Source organism: Anolis sagrei, chromosome 12 (genome assembly GCF_037176765.1).
Source record: "Anolis sagrei isolate rAnoSag1 chromosome 12, rAnoSag1.mat, whole genome shotgun sequence".
Lineage (NCBI taxonomy): Eukaryota > Metazoa > Chordata > Lepidosauria > Squamata > Dactyloidae > Anolis > Anolis sagrei.
Window position 1 is genome coordinate 3,691,561 of NC_090032.1, and position 19,826 is coordinate 3,711,386.

Consider the following 19,826-nt stretch of genomic DNA (forward strand, 5'->3'; position numbering starts at 1 on the left):
TCATTGATTGCGGGTGAACTATACATCCCAGAACCTGCGACTCTAAAATGTCCATGTCAATTCCTCCAAATCAAGGTGAATAATCACATTTCATATCAGGCCTGTGTGACAAGTTTGGTTCAGATCCATTGGTGTTTGGGTTCACAGTGCTCTAGGTGAACTACAACTCCCCCAAGTTGTAGGTGAACTACAACTCCCCAAAATTAAAGTGAATTTTCCCCAGAGACCTCTAGTATTTTTTGCTGGTCATGGGGGCTCTGTGTGCCAAGTTTGGTCCAATCCCATCTTTGGTGGAGTTCACAGTGCTCATTGATTGCAGGTGAACTATACATCCCAGTGCGCAGTGGGTTAAAGCGCTGAGCTAGTAAGCTTGTTGACCGAAAGGTCACAGGTTCGATTCCAGGGAGCGGTGTGAGCTTCTGCTGTTAGCCCCAGCTTCTGCCAACCTAGCAGTTTGAAAACATGCAAATGTGAGTAGATGAATAGGTACCGCTCCGGCGGGAAGGTAACAGCGTGGGGCGAGCTCCCGCTGTCAGCCCCAGCTTCTGCCAACCTATCAGTTCGAAAACATGCAGATGTGAGTAGATCAATAGGTACCGCTCCCGCGGGAAGGTAACAGTGCGGGGTGAGCTCCCGCTATCAGCCCCAGCTTCTGCCAACCTAGCAGTTTGAAAACATGCAAATGTGAGTAGATCAATAGGTACCGCCCCCACGGAAAGGTAACAGTGCAGAGCGAGCTCCCGCTGTCAGCCCCAGCTTCTGCCAACCTAGCAGTTCGAAAACATGCAAATGTGAGTAGATCAATAGGTACCGCCCCCACGGAAAGGTAACAGTGCAGAGCGAGCTCCCGCTGTCAGCCCCAGCTTCTGCCAACCTAGCAGTTCGAAAACATGCAAATGTGAGTAGATCAATAGGTACCGCTCCCGCGGGAAGGTAACAGTGCGGGGTGAGCTCCCGCTACCAGCCCCAGCTTCTGCCAACCTAGCAGTTTGAAAACATGCAGATGTGAGTAGATCAATAGGTACCGCTCCGTCGGGAAGGTAACGGTCATGCTGGAGACATGACCTTGGAGGTGTCTATGGACAACGCTGGCTCTTCGGCTTAGAAATGGAGATGAGCACCAAAGTCCCAGAGTCGGACACGACTGGACTTAATGTCAGGGGACAACCTTTCCTATACATCCCAGTACCTATAACTTTATATTATTATTATTATTATTATTATTATTATTATTATTATTATAGTGGAGGTAGTGGATAATATTATTATCCACTACCTCTGAGGATGCTTGCCATAGATGCAGGCGAAATGTCAGGAGAGAATGCCTCTAGACCATGGCCATATAGCCCGAAAAAACCTACAACAACCCTATTATTATTATTATTATTATTATTATTATTGTTGTTGTTGTTATTATTATTATTTATTAGTAGTAGTAGTAGTACCTACAACTCCAAAATGTCCAGACCAATTCCCTTCAAAACCCACCAATATTCCAATGTGGACATATAAACAAGGACTTCATGGGTTTCTGAGCATGCGCAGAGCGCTCCCTTAATATCAATAGCAATCATAACAGTAATGTCCCTTTAAATTTCAGTCCTGGTTTCTGAGCATGCGCAGATTGCACCCTTAATATCAATAGCAATCATAACAGTAATGTCCCTTTAAATTTCAGTCCAGTCGCCGTGGCAGGCCACGCCCTCGGGGCTTTGAATGGTCCAATCAGAGCCCTTCATCCGCTCCAAAGAGGATGCGAGATTGACATTTGCTTTGTCCAACCATAGTTGACAACCTTCTCCTCGGCCCACTTTGATTGGCGTTTAAAGTGATCCAATAATAGCTAAGCGAGGAGGCGGGAGATCCCCTGCGATTGGTTGGGACTTTTGCCCAATGGGAAGGCGATGCTGTGGGACAGGCACCCGCAGCGTCCAATCGGAGACGAGGACTGAGTTGAGAGGGCGGGGCGAAAAAGGAAAAGCCTTCACAACGAAGCCGGCTTTGGGAGAAGCAGCAATTAGTAATGGCAGCGGCCTGAATTGGTTGAGGCGTGTCAACCTGAGGGAAAAGGAGTGATACATTCGCTCCTATTTCGCTATGAAGCCTTGAGTGGTTGAGGTTTCTATGACAGGAGCGTTTTTTCCCTCGTTTCTGTGGTAACCGACGGTTGAGAGTTGCGCATGCGCAGAGGCGCGTCTTCGGCAAGAATGTGTTATCCAGTGTGCGCATGCGTCGGGATTGAATGGCTCGTGACGTCAGCGGAAGAGAGAAATCCCTTTCTCATTGTAAAGCCCGAAGGACGAAGAAGGCAAGTGAGATTCTCTCATTCTATTCGTATATTTATGCTTCATAGCTTCTAATATTGTATATATTAATGTATTATAGTTATGTTATTATATTATGATGGTGATATAATACTAATATGTAATATAAAATAATAATAACATGGTAATATAGTAACATAATACTAATATTAATGTTAGTATTATATATAATATTGAATAATAAATAATATTTATAATTATATAAAGTAGTTTATATTAAGTAATATTATTGTATAAAATATAATTTATATAAGTATATAATAAATATAATAATAAAACTATATTTACTAATATAATATAATAATATGGCAATATAATAACATAATATGGTAATACTATAATACTAATATAAATATTAGTATTATATATCATATTAATACTGTATATAATATTGAATAATATATAGTATTTATATTAATTATATAAAGCAATTTATATTAAGTAATATTGTTATTATATATAACATAATTAATATAATCTTATATATAATAATCCTTGAAGGAGCTGGGGGTGGTGACGGCCGACAGGGAGCTCTGGCGTGGGTTCGTCCATGAGGTCACGAAGAGTCGGAGGCGACTGAACGAATGAACAACAACAATATAATAATACTTAATAAAACTATATATATTTAGTAATAGAATATAATATAATATGGTAATATAATAGTAATATAATATTAATAATACTAATATGTAATTTTAAAATGATATGGTAATATAACACTAATAATACTAATAGGTAATGTAATATAATAATATGGTAATATAATACAATACAAATATGTCAAATAAAATAATAATGCTGTATTATAGTTATTATATTATTATGGTAATACAATAACAATAATACAGTAATACTATAATACTAATAATAGTATTAGTATTATATATAATATTGAATAATATATAATATTAATTTATATTAATTATATAAATTTATATTAAGTATTATTATTATTATATATAACATATACACATAATTTATATAATGTTATATATAATAATACTTAATAAACTGTATTTACTAATAGAATATAATATAATGTGGTAATATAATAACATAATAATATGGTAATACTATAATTTAATCATCCCGGATTGATTACTGCAACGCGCTCTACGTGGGGTTGCCCTTGAAGACAGCCCGGAAGCTTCAGATGGTCCAGCGCTCGGCAGCCAGGTTGCTAACAGGAGCGGCACTCAGGGAGCACACCACTCCCCTGCTGAGCCAGCTCCACTGGCTGCCAATCCGCTACCGGGCTCAATTCAAGGTGCTGGCCTTGGCCTATAAAGCCCTAAACGGTTCTGGCCCCGCTTACCTCTCCGAACGCATTTCCGCCTACGAACCGACTAGAACGTTAAGATCGTCTGGGGAGGCCCTGCTCTCGATCCCGCCTGCGTCACAGGTGCGCTTGGCGGGGACGAGAGACAGGGCCTTCTCAGTGGTGGCCCCTCGGCTATGGAATGCCTTGCCAGCAGACATCAGACAGGCACCTTCGTTGCTGGCGTTTCGGAGAATGGTCAAGACCTGGCTTTACGAACAAGCGTTTGGCTAAGCAATGCAACTAACTAAGGAAGACGGTAACTGAACATAGGAACGGCACAATGGCTATGAGAATGGATCTGACTTTAACGGAGGCGTTATATATGTTGTTTGTTGATTTGTCTGTCTGATGTTAATTGTTGTGGAGCGACGTTGTCGTCCCGGTTGTTGTATTGCTGTGTTTTAATTACACTGTAAACCGCATTGAGTCGCCTGTCAAGGGCTGAAATATGCGGTATAAAAGTGAAGCAAATAAATAAATAAAATAAATAATACTAATATTAATATTAGTATTACATATAATATTGAATAATTTATATCAGCATATTTAATTATAATTTATCATTATTGCTATATTACTATATTTATAATTCGTTTAGCACAATTTTGTTATTTATGGGGATAGTTACCCTTTTTCATTTCTACCAGACTGGGGCATGCTGAGTGTTCTTCTTCAAATACATGTCTGTATTATGACACCAGACTTGAAAGAAAATGCACTTGCTTGCCTTTCAGAATTACCCAAGATTTGGTACCAATCAGTTCTAGCACCATGCAGGGTTTCGCTTCGCTTGGCTCTTGCTTTCTCAAGATGAGCCAGACACGAAGCTGAAGAAGGATCTGAAGGCACTTTCCTTGGGACACACCATGTTGAGGAACGTCTACCAACTGCGGAAAGCACTTCTCCGATGGACAATCCCCAGATACGATCTGCATCCATCACCTGCTGATGGGTTCTTGCAAAGCATCTCCATCCCACCTGTGCAAAAGACTCTGGTAAATACTGGGACCATTAATATGTTACGGAAAGAATCTAGAACCTGCCTTCCTGGTTTAGAGAGAGACTTCCATTATTTCGTCCTCAGTTACATCATAGCAAGAACTGGAAGGGACCCCCAAGGTCCAAGAGACCACCTGCATTATATCATTAATATAGGATGGCACCACTTTAGTTGCCATGGAATCCTGGGAGTGGTAGTTTTACAAGGCCTGTAACCTTTTCTGCCAAGGAAAGCTGGTGCCTCATCAAATTAGGATCCCATAAATGGGACCCACAACTAGTTCAGTGACTGGATTGACCTTGAAGGAGCTGGGGGTGGTGACGGCCGACAGGGAGCTCTGGCGTGGGCTGGTCCATGAGGTCACAAAGAGTCAGAAATGACTGAACGAATAAACAAAAACTAGTTCGGCTACCATATTTTGAACTAATTTTAGTATAAGTGACGTTAGTATAGATGTCATAGGGTCACGCCTAAATCTGGCTGCCATTTTGGTAATTTTAGTTTTAGGTGTCATGTGCTCATTCCTAGATGTACCTGTAACCAATCCGGCTGCCATTTTGGAAGTAATTTTAATATTTTTTTAAAAATTAATAATACATTAAGTATTACATTATTATTAATATTAATAAAGGGGACAACCTTTACTTTACCTTTAATTTTATTTATTTATTATTTATTTATTCCTAGATGTACCTGTAACCAACGTGGCTGCCATTGTGGAACTAATTTTAATTTTTTTAAAAAGAAATTAATCATAAATTTATTAATTTATGAAATTTGTAATATTATATTAATATTAATATACATAAATAAATTGTTATTTATTAATTTATTAAAAGGGACAACCTTTACTTTACCTTTAATTTTATTTATTTATTTATTATTTCTATTCGTTATTTATTATTTATTCCTAGATATACTTGTAACCAATCTGGTTGCCATTTTGGAACTAATTTTTTTAAAAATTAAATGTAATAATAAATTAAGTATTAATTTATCAAATTCTTAATATTATATTAATATTAATATTAATTATTATAATTAACATAAATAAATATATTGTTATTTATTAATTTGTTAAAGGGGATAACCTTTACCTTACCTTTAATATTATTCCTTTACGGGGAGAAGAGGAAAATACCCTAAATGTGAAGGTGCCCACCTGTATATCACGCAGGCCTTGTCCTTCTGCCCCTCGCAGGTCCGTCTCTGTCATTCTGAAAAGCAGAAGGACTATTCCCTCCCGAACTCAAGCTGGAGCCCAGAAATGATGGCTCACTACAATAAGCTCACAGAGATGGCGAAAGATGGGACGTGGCAACGGCTGACTTCCTACCGAAATACTTTGGAACACGCTCCAGGCAAGGACAGAAGTTGCAATGTTTTGTTTGTGCTTCCCGTTCTATCTCCTGCCCCTCAAATTCCATTTTTGACTAGTTTGTAAACCAAAACAAAACTTTTCTTGGGTTTCTCTACCACAGTTTTTCCTCCCTTGGTTTTGCATTATAAAAAGTAGCTTTTCCAACTTCTTTTGTTGGAGAACTGGGTCCATTTATCTGATATGGCTCCCTTCTACTGTTCCCACAGAGGAGCTGATGCAGAAATACAACTTGAAGAAGAACAAAGACACCCGCCTGTTCCTCAGGAACCTCGATGAAGAAGGCAAGGGCTTCGAATACGCCATGTTTCTGAACAAGCGGGAGAAACAACTGGCCGGGGTCTTCCAGTTTGGTCCTTATCTCGAGGGACCCCCAGGGTAAGGCTGAAAAGAAACCCAACAGTCGCTGCTGGAGAATCAAAGGGAGATTTTTTTTCATCATGTAATAGTCGCACCACAAAAGAGGAAAAAATAGACACTATTATGCAATGAAATACGGTAATCTTGTGTGTAGAGATGAGTGATACTCCTGGGAGCTGTCACACTATTACCTGGTGCCACTATAAAGGCAATTTTTGCTTCTCAAAGCTGTTGACCCTCTGTATTTGGGAGCACAGGACCCTACGTAAGTGGCAAAGCTGTGACGATCTTACAGAATCCCAATCAGAATCAGCTTGCTGTATTTCATCGCATAATAGTGCCTGTTTTTTCCTTTTTTGTGGTGCGACTATTACATGATGAAAAAAATCTGCCTTTGATTCTCTGGCGGAGTACAAGAATCCTCCATTTCATGGTTTGCCTTGCCTTTGGAGGAAGAAGAAACAAAGGGGAATCAGCCCCAAACATCTCTGCACCTTGTTGTTTATTTGTTCAGTTTCTTCTGACTCTGTGAACTCATGGACCGGCCCACGCCAGAGCTCCCTGTCGGCCATGGCCACCCCCAGCTCTTTCAAGGTCAAGCCAGTCCCTTCAATGATGCCATCCCTCCAACTTGCCCTTGGTTATCCCCCTTTTCCCCAGCTTCATTCTCTTCTCCAAGCTTTCCTGTCTTCTCATGATGTGTCCAAATTACTACACTAAATCACTCATATTAAAATTAGTTCTCTACTCTTCACAATTCTATCAAGATTGGTCATTGCTCTCCTCCCAAGAAGTAAAGTCTTATGATTTCCTGCAACTCTTGTACCATGAATACCGATTTTGTCACCCAGAAAACTGGGGTGCGACTATTATGTGGTAAAATATGGTAGTCTTGACTTATATTTCAATCTCTCAGCTAAGGAACCCAAGTGGCTTGTAGCCTTTTGGGGCTGGTTCTTAGAGGACCAGAAGTGGCCAGAGACTCGGGATGGAAGGGAAAGCAGGAATAGTGTTTGTTTATTTGTTTATTTATTTATTTACGACATCCATATGCCGCTGTTCTCACCCTGAAGTGGACCCAGAGCGGCTTACGAGATATATATACGTTCAATATATTTTATTATTAGCATAGTACAATATCAGTATTAAATATTACTATATTGTACTATACCATTATACTGTAATATTATTAGTAGTATTACATGTAATATAAAAATAATTATAATATTGTATTATATTGTAGTATGATAATATTGCAAATATTATATTTATATACAATATATTATATTATTAGCATAGTACAATATCAGTGTTATATATTACTATATTGTACTATACCATTATACTGTAATATTATTAGTAACAGTTGCAGTTGCAGCAATTCTTAGACGACAGAGCCGGACTAGATCCCTTCCAGTCCGGCTTCCATGCAGGGCATGGGACAGAGACTGTGCTGGTCTCCATCACGGATCACCTTCGATGCCAGCTTGACGAGGGCGTCAGTGCTACTTGTGTTATTGGATCTCACAGCAGCATTGGACACAGTCGACCACAATCTTTTGACCCACCGCCTTGCTGTGGCTGGAGTCAGGGGGAGAGCTTTAAACTGGCTGTCCTCCTTTCTTCACAACCGTGGACAACGAGTGGAGAGGGGAGGCCTGATCTCTGAGAGGTCCCCTCTCTCTTGTGGAGTTCCTCCTCAGGGGGCCATTCTCTCCCCTCTGTTGTTTAACATCTCTATGCGACCACTTGCTCAGCTGGTTCGGGGTTTTGGGCTGGAGTGTTACCAGTACACCGATGACACTCAGCTGGTGCTGAAGATGGAAGGCCGACCGGACTCTGTACTCAATTATTGTTTCCATCAGTGCCTCGAGGCCGTGACTGGATGGTTGCGTGCCAGCAGGTTGAGGGTGAACCCAGCAAATACGGAGATCCTATGGCTGGGTCGACCGGGCAGTGGGGATATCCAGCTGCCTACCCTGGATGGCGAGGCGCTATGCCCGTCATCGTTGGCCAAGAGTTTGGGAGTCCTTTTGGACCCTCTGCTGACGATGGAGGCCCAGGTCTCCGCCGTGAGCAGAACCGCCTTCTTCCACCTGCGGCAGGCTAGACGGCTGGCCCCCTCCCTGTCCAGGGATGACCTGGCTACGGTGATCCAGGCCACGGCCATCTCAAGACTGGACTACTGTAACGCCCTCTACATTGGCCTTCCTCTGTTGGTGATCCGGAAGCTCAAGCTGGTACAAAATGCAGATGCTCGGCTTCTTTTGGTAATTCCGATGAGATGCCACATCATCCCAATCTGACTGCAGCTGCATTGGTTATCAATTGAGCACAGGATCACTTTCAAAGGTGATCTTTTAGACCTTGAAGGCCTTGCATGGTCTGGGGCCGATGTACCTGAGGGACCGCCTCACCCCCTCCCAACCCCAGAGATCCCTCCGTTCTGAAGACCAAGATCTATTGGAAATCCCCAGTGTCAAGACCTTACGTCTAACAGCAACCAGACGCAGAGCCTTCACAGCAGTGGCACCATCACTCTGGAATACTCTGCCACCTAAAGTCCGTGCCTTGTGGGACTTACCAGCTTTCCACAGGGCATGTAAAACATACCTGTTTCGACAGGTCTTTGATCTTTGATATTGCTGTTTTTAAATAGTTTTTAATTGTTTTTAAATTGTGTTTACATTGTGTTTACATTGTTTTTAAATTGTGTTCGATTTTAGCCGGTTCTTGTAAGCCGCTCCAAGCCCCAGGGGAGTGGCGGAATAGAAGTTTGAATAATAAATAAATAAAAACATTACATGTAATATAAAATATATAATTATAATATTGTATTATTAGTATTACATTTATAATATTGTAAATATATGTATATACAATAATATTATATTGTATTATATTATATTATTAGCATAGCACAGGAGACATGGTGGAACTTGTGGATTTGTGAGTTATGTTTTAGTTTCATTTGCATTTTGTAATCCCATTTAATTATGAATAGTAAGCTTGCAAGTAATCAAGTTTAATGTGTGAATACGGAGGGCCATTGTATGTAGCTTTATTGGGACATATTAAATATGGACAATTAGTAAACATTTTTGGAGGTGCATAGAGTCACATCTTGCGATGGTTTCATCTCCTTTTCCCATTCCATCCTTCATATGGTTCATCCTGGTTCTTATATTCCTTATTATCCCATTATTATGGATTGATTACATTTAGGAAATGTTTCCTTTTCCAGTTGCGCGCACGGCGGTTCCATCGCCACGGTTCTGGACATGATCCTCGGGGTTTTGGCGATGTCCATCGCTTTCCGGGTGATGACTGCTAACCTCAGCATTAACTACAAAAGGTAATTATGATTTCCTTGCGCCTGAAAAGTAAAGCTTGAGGTGTCAGTATAAGGCCATTCAAAAGGCTAACTAAATGTAAATAAAGTTAGCATCTCTATAGAATGACAGCGTTGGAAGGGACTGCAAATTAGACCTAATCCAACTGTTATCAAAAAGAAATCTGAGAAATTCCATACAACCTCTGCCCCTCTGCTTAACAACAACAACAATAATGTTTATTTATTATTGCTATGGTCCAGTCTGTGTAGATGTGTGTATATATGTGTGGTTTTGCACATAATGTATTTTTTTGTTTTTTGGCTTTCTAAGTCCCTTCTGTTGTGTTTTCCATTAGATTTTTATTTATATTTATTATTATTAATAATATATGTATATATGTGTGTGTGTGTGTATATATATATTTGTGTATATGTGTGGTTATGCGCATGCGTTGTAATGTATTATTTTGGCTTTTTAAATGTCTTCTGCTGTGTTTTCCAGTGTTTTTTATGAGTGATGGTCACTCATTGGCTTGATAAGTGTATTGTGTCCAAATTTGGTGTCAATTCGTCGAGTAGTTTTTGAGTTATGTTAATCCCACAAACGAACATTATATTTATATTATTATTATTATTATTATTATTATTATTATTATTATAGACAACTAGGCGTCCCCTGCCACGTGTTGTGTGGCCCAGTCTGTGTATATGTGTTTTGTGTGTATATATGCATATATGTGTGTGTATGTATTTGTGTGTGTGTGTGTGTGTGTGTGTGGTTATGCGCATGCGTTGTAATTTTTTTTAAATGGCTTTTTAAGTCTCTTCCGCTATGTTTTCCAGTGTTTTTATGAGTGATGGTCACTCGTTGGACTGTTAGGTATGTTGTGGTTGGGGTTCAGCCTGATCTGTGTGAACCTGATTCTCTGATAGTATTTCCAACTGAGCAAGCTACTGAACATGTAGCTTTCCCTGACAGTGTGGAAACTGGTGTTGATGCTGAGGTCAGCGGCTGGGAAAGCGAAACTGAACAGCCGGATGAAAATGTTTTGGAATCCAGCCGTGATAGCTCTCCACCTGGGTTTTTTTAATGAGGCCTGAAGGGAACAGATAACTAGAGACAGGAGTGATTCACAGTTTCTACGAAGGTCAAATAGATTACAGGAGAAACAGGCCCAGGCTTCAAAGTCAAGGGGCGTTTCAAGGAATCGTTTCTTTGGTTTAAGGGGCCGCCTGCCGGGTGTCTCCTTAGATCAAGCAACGTTTGGGACTGTGGCTGTGCCTTGGCAGAATTCCTGTGTTCCATGGCTGGTAATCCCAGAGGCTTCTAGTTTTCAAGTACCTGGTTAGCGTGAGGCTAACAGGTTCCTGGTTCTTGGATTGTGGTTTTTGGAATTTTGCTCAAGTTCAGAGATTTTCCTGACTGCTGTGTTTCTATTGTGGCTTTTTGACTTTGCATTTAACTTTCTTTTGTAACCAATTTTTCATCAATAAAAAAAGGATTGTTTTTTCCTACAGTCCAGTGTGGTGGATTTAATCTTATGGTTTCGTTTCTTGATCTGGGATGCAACAGTTGTGTCCAAATTTGGTGTCAATTCGTCCAGTAGTTTTTGAGTTATATTAATCCCACAAACAAACATTACATTTTTATTTATATAGATTATTATTACTATTATTATTATTATTAAAATATACAACAGTTTAACAGAACATGAACTGTAATTTTATTATTATTATTATTATTGTTATTATTAAAATAGACAATTGGTTAACAGAACATGAACTGTTGTAATAGGTTAATTTTATCTGAAAAATTAACCTATAATAATAATAATAAGCAGTATCTCATTTTTATTTAATTTATGTATTTAAATATGTTTATTTTGTGTTGTATCTTTTTAAAGGAGAGCAGAGAATTTAGTTGTGTTTTGTTTTTTTCGTTGGCAGGAATGGAGGGGAAAATATTGTGGGCTTATTTTTTTTGTACTGACCAGCCTTTCCCCCTCTTCCTCCTCCTCTTCCTCCCAGTCCCGTCCCTCTGGGTTCGGTGGTAATAGCAAACAGCAAAGTGGACCGAATGGAAGGCAGGAAGGTGTTTGTGAGCGGAGCCATGCAGAGCGCCAACAGGAAGACCCTCCACGCAGAGGCCACAGGTAAAGGCTTTCCCATTAGACATACAACATCTATAGACAGACACAGAGGCAATTTGACATTCCTGCTTTTCCGGCTTCGTGAGGGTATGCTCGATTCCGGCCACAGGGGGAGCTGCCGTTTCACTGTCCACTTGTGACACTTGATGGAGTACTTCCTCATTCTTCAGCACGCTGCTGGGTTTTATGGTGTCATATTTAACTAATTAATTAGCCTCCGCACATAAAGCGGTACCTAAATTTCCTTCTGTAATGTAATGCAATATAGTAGTAATAATAATAATAATAATAATAATAATAATAATATAGTTATATATATTACATGTAATATTACTAATAATATTACAATATAATGGTATAGTACAATATAGTAATATTTAATACTGATATTGTACTATGCTAATAATATACTATATTGTATGTATATATATGTCTTGTAAGCCGCTCTGAGTCCCCTTCGGGGTGAGAAGGGCGGCATATAAATGCCGTAAATTAATAAATGCTTCACCGATGCAACTGTCTTTCATCCTGCATAGGTCAACAGCAAGCTATACTATTACTGGTCGGGAGCTCACTCTGGCTTCGAACTCATGACCTCTCGGTCAGTCGTGATTTAATGCAGGTGGCTACTAACTAGCTGAGCCACAGCGTGGTCATGCTTGCGGCAATTCTCTTGTTTTGTAATTTATACAAATAAAAATGTAATCATAGACTCATAGAATCAAAGAGTTGGAAGAGACCTCATGAGCCACCCAGTCCCACCCCATTCTGCCAAGAAGCAGGAATATTGCATTCAAATCACCCCTGACAGATGGTCAACCAGCCTCTGTTTAAAAGCTTCCAAAGAAGGAGCCTCCACCACACTCCGGGGCAGAGAGTTCCACTGCTGAACGGCTCTCACAGTCAGGAAGTTCTTCCTCATGTTCACAATGTTCCTTTGTGGATTACAAAATAAACATATTTTAATATGTTTATTTGAAATGTTCTCAGTCATTCCAGAGATAAAAGTGGGATACTGCTAATTATTATTATATTATTATTATTATTATTATTATTATTGTAATAAGTTAATATTGCCAGGAAAACTCGCTGTGTATAACAAACACTCTCTTCCAACAACCTAAAAGACGGCTTTATACATGGACTTCACCAGATGGTCAGCACCGAAATCAGATTGACTACATCCTTTGCAGCCAAAGGTGGCGGACATCCATCCAGTCGGTGAAAACAAGACCTGGGGCTGACTGTAGCTCAGATCACGAACTTCTTATTGCCCAATTTAGAATAAAACTAAAGAGATCAGGGAAAATACACAGACCAGTTAGATATGATCTCACTAACATTCCTAACGAATATACAGTGGAAGTGAAGAACAGATTTGAAGGACTAGATTTAGTAAACAGAGTCCCAGAAGAACTATGGACAGAAGTCCGCGACATTGTTCAGGAGACGGCAACAAAGTACGTTCCAAAGAAAAAGAAAACCAAGAAGGCAAAATGGTTGTCTGCTGAGACACTGGAAGTAGCCCAAGAAAGGAGGAAAGCAAAAGGAAACAGTGAAAAGGGGAGATATGCCCAGTTAAATGCGCAATTCCAGAGGTTAGCCAGAAGAGATAAGGAACTATTTTTAAATAAGCAATGCATGGAAGTGGAAGAAGACAACAGAATAGGAAGGACAAGAGACCTCTTCCAGAAAATTAGAAACATTGGAGGTAAATTCCAGGCAAAAATTGGTATGATAAGAAACAAAGATGGCAGGGACCTAACAGAAGCTGAAGAGATCAAGAGAAGGTGGAGAGACTATACAGAAGATCTGTATAGGAAGGTAATAATATGGAGGATAGTTTTGACGGTGTGGTGAATGAATTAGAACCAGACATCCTGAGGAGTGAGGTTGAATGGGCCTTAAGAAGCATTGCTAACAACAAGGCAGCAGGAGACGACGGGATCCCAGCTGAACTGTTTAAAATCTTAAAAGATGATGCTGTCAAGGTGATGCATGCCATTTGCCAGCAAATATGGAAAACACAAGAATGGCCATCAGACTGGAAAAAATCCACTTATATCCCCATACCAAAAAAGGGAAATGCGAAAGACTGCTCCAACTTCCGTACAGTGGCCCTTACTTCTCATGCCAGTAAGGTAATGCTCAAGATCCTGCAAGGAAGACTCCAGCAATACATGGAGCGAGAGTTGCCAGATGTTCAAGCTGGGTTTAGAAAAGGCAGAGGAACGAGAGACCAGATTGCCAATATCCGCTGGATAATGGAGAAAGGCAGGGAGTTTCAGAAAAACATCTACTTCTGCTTCATTGACTATTCTAAAGCCTTTGACTGTGTGGATCATAATAAATTGTGGCAAGTTCTTAGTGGGATGGGCATCCCAAGCCACCTTGTCTCTCTCCTGAGGAATCTGTACAAGGACCAAGTCGCAACAGTAAGGACTGACCACGGAACAACAGACTGGTTCAAGATTGGGAAAGGCGTCCGGCAAGGCTGCATCCTCTCACCCAACCTTTTTAACTTGTATGCAGAACACATCATGCGATGTGCGGGGCTGGATGAATGCAAAGCTGGGGTGAAAATTGCTGGAAGAAACATTAACAACCTCAGATATGCAGATGACACCACCCTGATGGCCGAAAGCGAGGAGGAGCTGAGGAGCCTTCTAATCAAGGTGAAAGAAGAAAGCGCAAAAGCCGGGTTGCAGCTAAACGTCAAAAAAACCAAGATTATGGCAACAAAAATGATTGACAACTGGAAAATAGAGGGAGAAACCGTGGAGGCCGTGACAGACTTTGTATTTCTAGGTGCAAAGATTACTGCAGATGCAGACTGTGGCCAGGAAATCAGAAGACGCTTCCTTCTTGGGAGGAGAGCAATGTCCAATCTCGATAAAATAGTGAAGAGCAGAGACATCAGACTGGCAACCAAGATCCATTGCCTAGTCAAAGCCATGGTCTTCCCTGTAGTCACCTACGGATGTGAGAGCTGGACCTTAGGGAAGGCTGAGCGAAGGAAGATCGATGCTTTTGAGCTGTGGTGCTGGAGGAAAGTGCTGAGAGTGCCTTGGACTGCGAGAAGATCCAACCAGTCCATCCTCCAGGAAATAAAGCCCGACTGCTCACTGGAGGGAAAGATACTAGAGACAAAGTTGAAGTACTTTGGCCACATCATGAGGAGACAGGAAAGCCTAGAGAAGACAATAATGCTGGGGAAAGTGGAAGGCAAAAGGAAGAGGGGCCGACCAAGGGCAAGATGGATGGATGGCATCCTTGAGGTGACTGGACTGACCCTGAGGGAGCTGGGGGTGGTGGCGGCCGACAGGGAGCTCTGGCGTGGGCTGGTCCATGAGGTCACGAAGAGTCGGAGACGACTGAACGAATGAACAACAACAAGTTAATTTTATCTGAAAAATTAACCTATTACAGCAGCTCATGTTCTGTTAACCAATTGTCTATTTTAATAATAATAATAATAATAATAATAATAATAATAATAATAATAGAATTACAGGAAGGAAGGAAGGAGAGAAGGAGGGAGAGAAAAAGGAAAGAAGGAGAGAAGGAAGGAAAGAAAGAAGGGTAGAGAAGGAAGGAAGGAAAGAAAGAAAGAAGGGTAGAGAAGGAAGGAAGGAGAGAAAGAAGGGTAGAGAAGGAGGGAGAGAAAAAGGAAAGAAGGAGAGAAGGAAGGAAAGAAAGAAGGGTAGAGAAGGAAGGAAGGAAGGAGAGAAAGAAGGATAGAGAAGGAGGGAGAGAAAAAGGAAAGAAGGAGGGAAGGAGAGAAGGAAGGAAAGAAAGAAGGGTAGAGAAGGAAGGAAGGAGAGAAAGAAGGGTAGAGAAGGAGGGAAAGAAAGAAGGGTAGAGAAGGAAGTAGAAAAGGAGAGAAGGAGGAAGGAAGGAAAGAAAGAAGGGTAGAGAAGGAAGGAAGGAGAGAAGGAGGGAGTTTAAGAGAGAAGGAGAAAAAGGAAGGAAAGAAAGAAGGGTAGAGAAGGAAGGAAGGAGAGAATATAATTATTATTATTATTATTATTTAATTGATGATAATTTTATTTCTGACCTGCCTCTCCTCACAGTTTGGGTTTCACAGCACAAGACGGTTTGAAATATTGTGTATTGTGTTTTCCTGGCCAAATGACACATTTCCTTTTCTCTCTTCTCTGTTTCTCTTTATTTCTCTCTCGCCTCTAACTAGGTCTGTTTATCCAACTGCCGAAGGCTCCCGGGGATGATGGGCCTTCTCCTCTTTGAGTGGATTCCCCTTCCCGAATCTCTCCTGCGTCCTCATTCTTGGTCCAGCAAGAAGTGATGCATTTCACATAGACACACAGCACTTGACTCCCTGCCCTCGTCCATTCAGTCTTAGTCTGGTCCTGTTTTGATATATAGAGTATCCGTTCACCTTGCGTGCCTTTGTATTGTATTTCCAGGCCTTTTCCAAGGAAAGATAACCTTTTCGGGTCCGAAAACGGGTACCGGTGCTTCCTTTTCCCTCTTAAGATTTCTTGGGATCGTCTCAGAAAGACAGACCGCTAATGCATATCTGTTTCAATGTGTTGTCGAAGGCTTTCATGGCCGGAATCACTGGGTTGCTGTAAGTTTTTTGGGCTGTGTGGCCATGTTCAAGAAGCATTCTCTCCTGACGGTTCTCCCCCATCTATGGCAGGCATCCCCAGAGGTTGTGAGGTCTGTTGGGAACTAGGCAAGTGGGGTTTATATATCTTTTGGAGCTAGGTGTGAATGTTTCAATTGGCCACCTTGATTAGCATTGAATGGCATTTAATAATTTACAAATAAACATTTAATAATTTACAAATAAAATGTATTATTATTATGTTTTAAACATTTAAAACATAATAATAATAATAATAATAACGATAACATTATTATTTTATTATTAAATTATTAATTATTAATTTAATTATAAAATTATTATTATTCCTAAAAACCATTAAAAGCTGGAGATGATTATAATCATCAGCTTTTAATGGCTTTTAGGAATAATAATAATTTACAAATAAAATGTATTATTATGTTTTAAATATTTTAAACATTAATAATAATAATAATAATAATAATTATTATTATTATTATTATTATTATTACTATAATAATGATAATATATTTCATTTCTTACCTGGCTTGTTCCGAGGTACCACTCAGCTCAAACAGACACCTCCCAACAAAGAATTCCCCCAGGCAGTAAGAAGCCAGGCCTTGAAACTGCTAGGCCATTAACTGCTAATCAAGGTGGCCAATTGAAACATTCACACCTACCTCAAACAGACTAGAGTCCTTTCTCCCACCCTGGACATCATTCCACATTCCATTGTGTTCGTTTCCACAGATATATAAACCTCATTTTCCTAGTTTCCAACAGACCTCACAATCTCTGAGGATGCCTGCCATAAATGTGGGCAAAACGTCAGGAGAGAATGCTTCTGGAACGTGGCCAGACAGCCCGGAAAACTCACAACAACCTATATCTCTTTCCATTTCCTTCACTTACTTCTGTGAACCGTTTGGACCAAAATAGTATTGTCAAATCAGCTTTGGTAGCAGATACGTTTAAAAGATGGACTTCTTATTACAAAAGGAGAAAACTATAAGTGGATTAAAAAAACCCTTTATTTATTTTTCAAAGAGTATTTAAGATGGATAATAAGGAACTAAGGGAGGGATTGTCTTCCCTAAAATAAGTTTTATTTTATTGGCATGGTCTCATCTATATGATGCTTTGACTACTGAATGTGTAACTAAAGATTTCCGTTCGGCATCTTGAGTTGGATATTATATTTTTTGGATGGAGTGGCATTGCTGGAGGTGTTTCTGGGCCTCTCTCTTAGAGATTATATTTTTGTGTTTAAGCGATGTTGTTGTTTGGGTTTTTCATTCCGTTTGTCCGGATCGGTAACTTTCTGGCGAAACAATTAACTCACAATCAAAGTTGGAAAGATTTCATTCAAAAGCATGCACCAGCGAAAGCGACAAAGTTCCAACTGACAGTTTAGGTCATGACACTATTGTTCAGAATGGGTTTGGGGTCAGACGGTAAAGGGGATTTTGTGTTCCCACGCACCTTAAATGTTTTCAGTCTGAAAAAGAGATCCTTCTATTCCTGATGTTTATCTAACCCAGTGGTTCCCAACCTGTGGTCCGTGGACCACCAGTGGTCTATGGTCTCACCGTTGCAACAAGAAACTAGAGCTGATGTGGTCTATCCAATGCAATTTTCTGAATCAGCACCCCAAATACCCAAACCAAATCTAACATTGACCACAGTGTTCATTGATTGCAGGTGAACTATACATCCCAGAACCTGCGACTCTAAAATGTCCATGTCAATTCCTCCAAATCAAGGTGAATAATCACATTTCATATCAGGCCTGTGTGACAAGTTTGGTCCAGATCCATTGGTGTTTGGGTTCACAGTGCTCTAGGTGAACTACAACTCCCCCAAGTTGTAGGTGAACTACAACTCCCCCAAATCAAAGTGAATTTTCCCCAGAGACCTCTAGTATTTTTTGCTGGTCATGGGGGCTCTGTGTGCCAAGTTTGGTCCAATCCCATCTTTGGTGGAGTTCAGTGTTCATTGACTACAGGTGAACTATACATCCCAGAACCTGCAACTCCAAAATGTCCAGGTCAATTCCCTCTAAGACCTACCAGTATTCAGATGTGGGCATATTGGGTGTGCAGGCCAAGTTTGGTCCCAATCCATATGTGTTTTTGGGTTCACAGTGCTCTCTGGATGTAAGTGAACTACAACTCCCCCAAATCAAAGTATTTTTGGGTAGTCAGGGGGTATTTTTGGGTAGTCAGGGAGGCTCTGTGTGACAAGTTTGGTCCAATTCCATCTTTCGTGGAGTTCACCGTGCTCATTGATTGCAGGTGAACTATACATCCCGGTGGCGCAGTGGTTTAAAGCGCTGAGCTTGTTAACCGAAAGGTCACAGGTTCAATTCCGGGGAGCGGTGTGAGCTTCTGCTGTCAGCCCCAGCTTCTGCCAACCTAGCAGTTCGAAAACATGCAGATGTGAGTAGATCAATAGGTACCGCTCCGGCGGGATGGTAACAGTGCGGGCTGAGCTCCCGCTGTCAGCCCCAGCTTCTGCCAGCCTAGCAGTTTGAAAACATGTAAATGTGAGTAGATCAATCGGTACCGCTCCGGCGGGAAGGTAACAGTGCAGGGTGAGCTCCCGCTGTCAGCCCCAGCTTTGCCAACCTAGCAGTTCGAAAACATGCAGATGTGAGTAGATCAATAAGTACCGCTCTGGCGGGAAGGTAACAATGCGGGGCAAACTCCCGCTGTCAGCCCCAGCTTCTGCCAACCTAGCAGTTTGAAAACATGCAAATGTGAGTAGATCAATAGGTACCGCTCCAGTGGGAAGGTAACAGTGCAGGGTGAGCTCCCGCTGTCAGCCCCAGCTTCTGCCAACCTAGCAGTTCGAAAACATGCAAATGTGAGTAGATCTTTAGGTACCACTCCGGCGGGAAGGTAACAGTGCGGGGTGAGCTCCCGCTGTCAGCCCCAGCTTCCGCCAACCTAGCAGTTCGAAAACATGTAAATGTGAGTAGATCAATAGGTACCGCTCCAACGGGAAGGTAACAGTGCAGGGTGATCTCCCGCTGTCAGCCCCAGCTTCTGCCAACCTAGCAGTTTGAAAACATGCAAATGTGAGTAGATCATTAGGTACCACTCCGGCGGGAAGGTAACAGTGTGGGGTGAGCTCCCGCTGTCAGCCCCAGCTTCTGCCCACCTAGCAGTTTGAAAACATGCAAATGTGAGTAGTTCATTAGGTACCACTCCGGCGGGAAGGTAACAGTGCGGGGTGAGCTCCCGCTGTCAGCCCCAGCTTTGCCAACCTAGCAGTTCGAAAACATGCAGATGTGAGTAGATCAATAGGTACCGCTCCGGCGGGAAGCTAACATTGCGGGGTGAGCTTCCGCTTTCAGCCCC

General features: G+C 41.1%; 1 protein-coding gene across 2 annotated transcripts; it reads left to right on the forward strand.

Annotated features, from left to right (window-relative positions):
• The first annotated feature begins 1,981 nt into the window (after window positions 1–1,981).
• On the forward strand, window positions 1,982–16,340 carry LOC132764213 (acyl-coenzyme A thioesterase THEM4-like). 2 transcript variants are annotated; one of them, XM_067472318.1, is made up of 7 exons: window positions 1,982–2,312; window positions 4,383–4,643; window positions 5,850–6,009; window positions 6,236–6,404; window positions 9,631–9,741; window positions 11,749–11,873; window positions 16,063–16,340. In XM_067472318.1, exons 2-7 carry the CDS (start codon window positions 4,515–4,517, stop codon window positions 16,116–16,118), a joined length of 750 nt encoding a protein of 249 aa, XP_067328419.1. In that variant the 5' UTR covers window positions 1,982–2,312; window positions 4,383–4,514; the 3' UTR covers window positions 16,119–16,340. The 2 variants fall into 2 exon arrangements, with proteins under 2 accessions (XP_067328419.1, XP_067328420.1); XM_067472319.1 differs by having other exon boundaries at window positions 1,982–2,308.
• The last annotated feature ends 3,486 nt before the right edge of the window (window positions 16,341–19,826 follow it).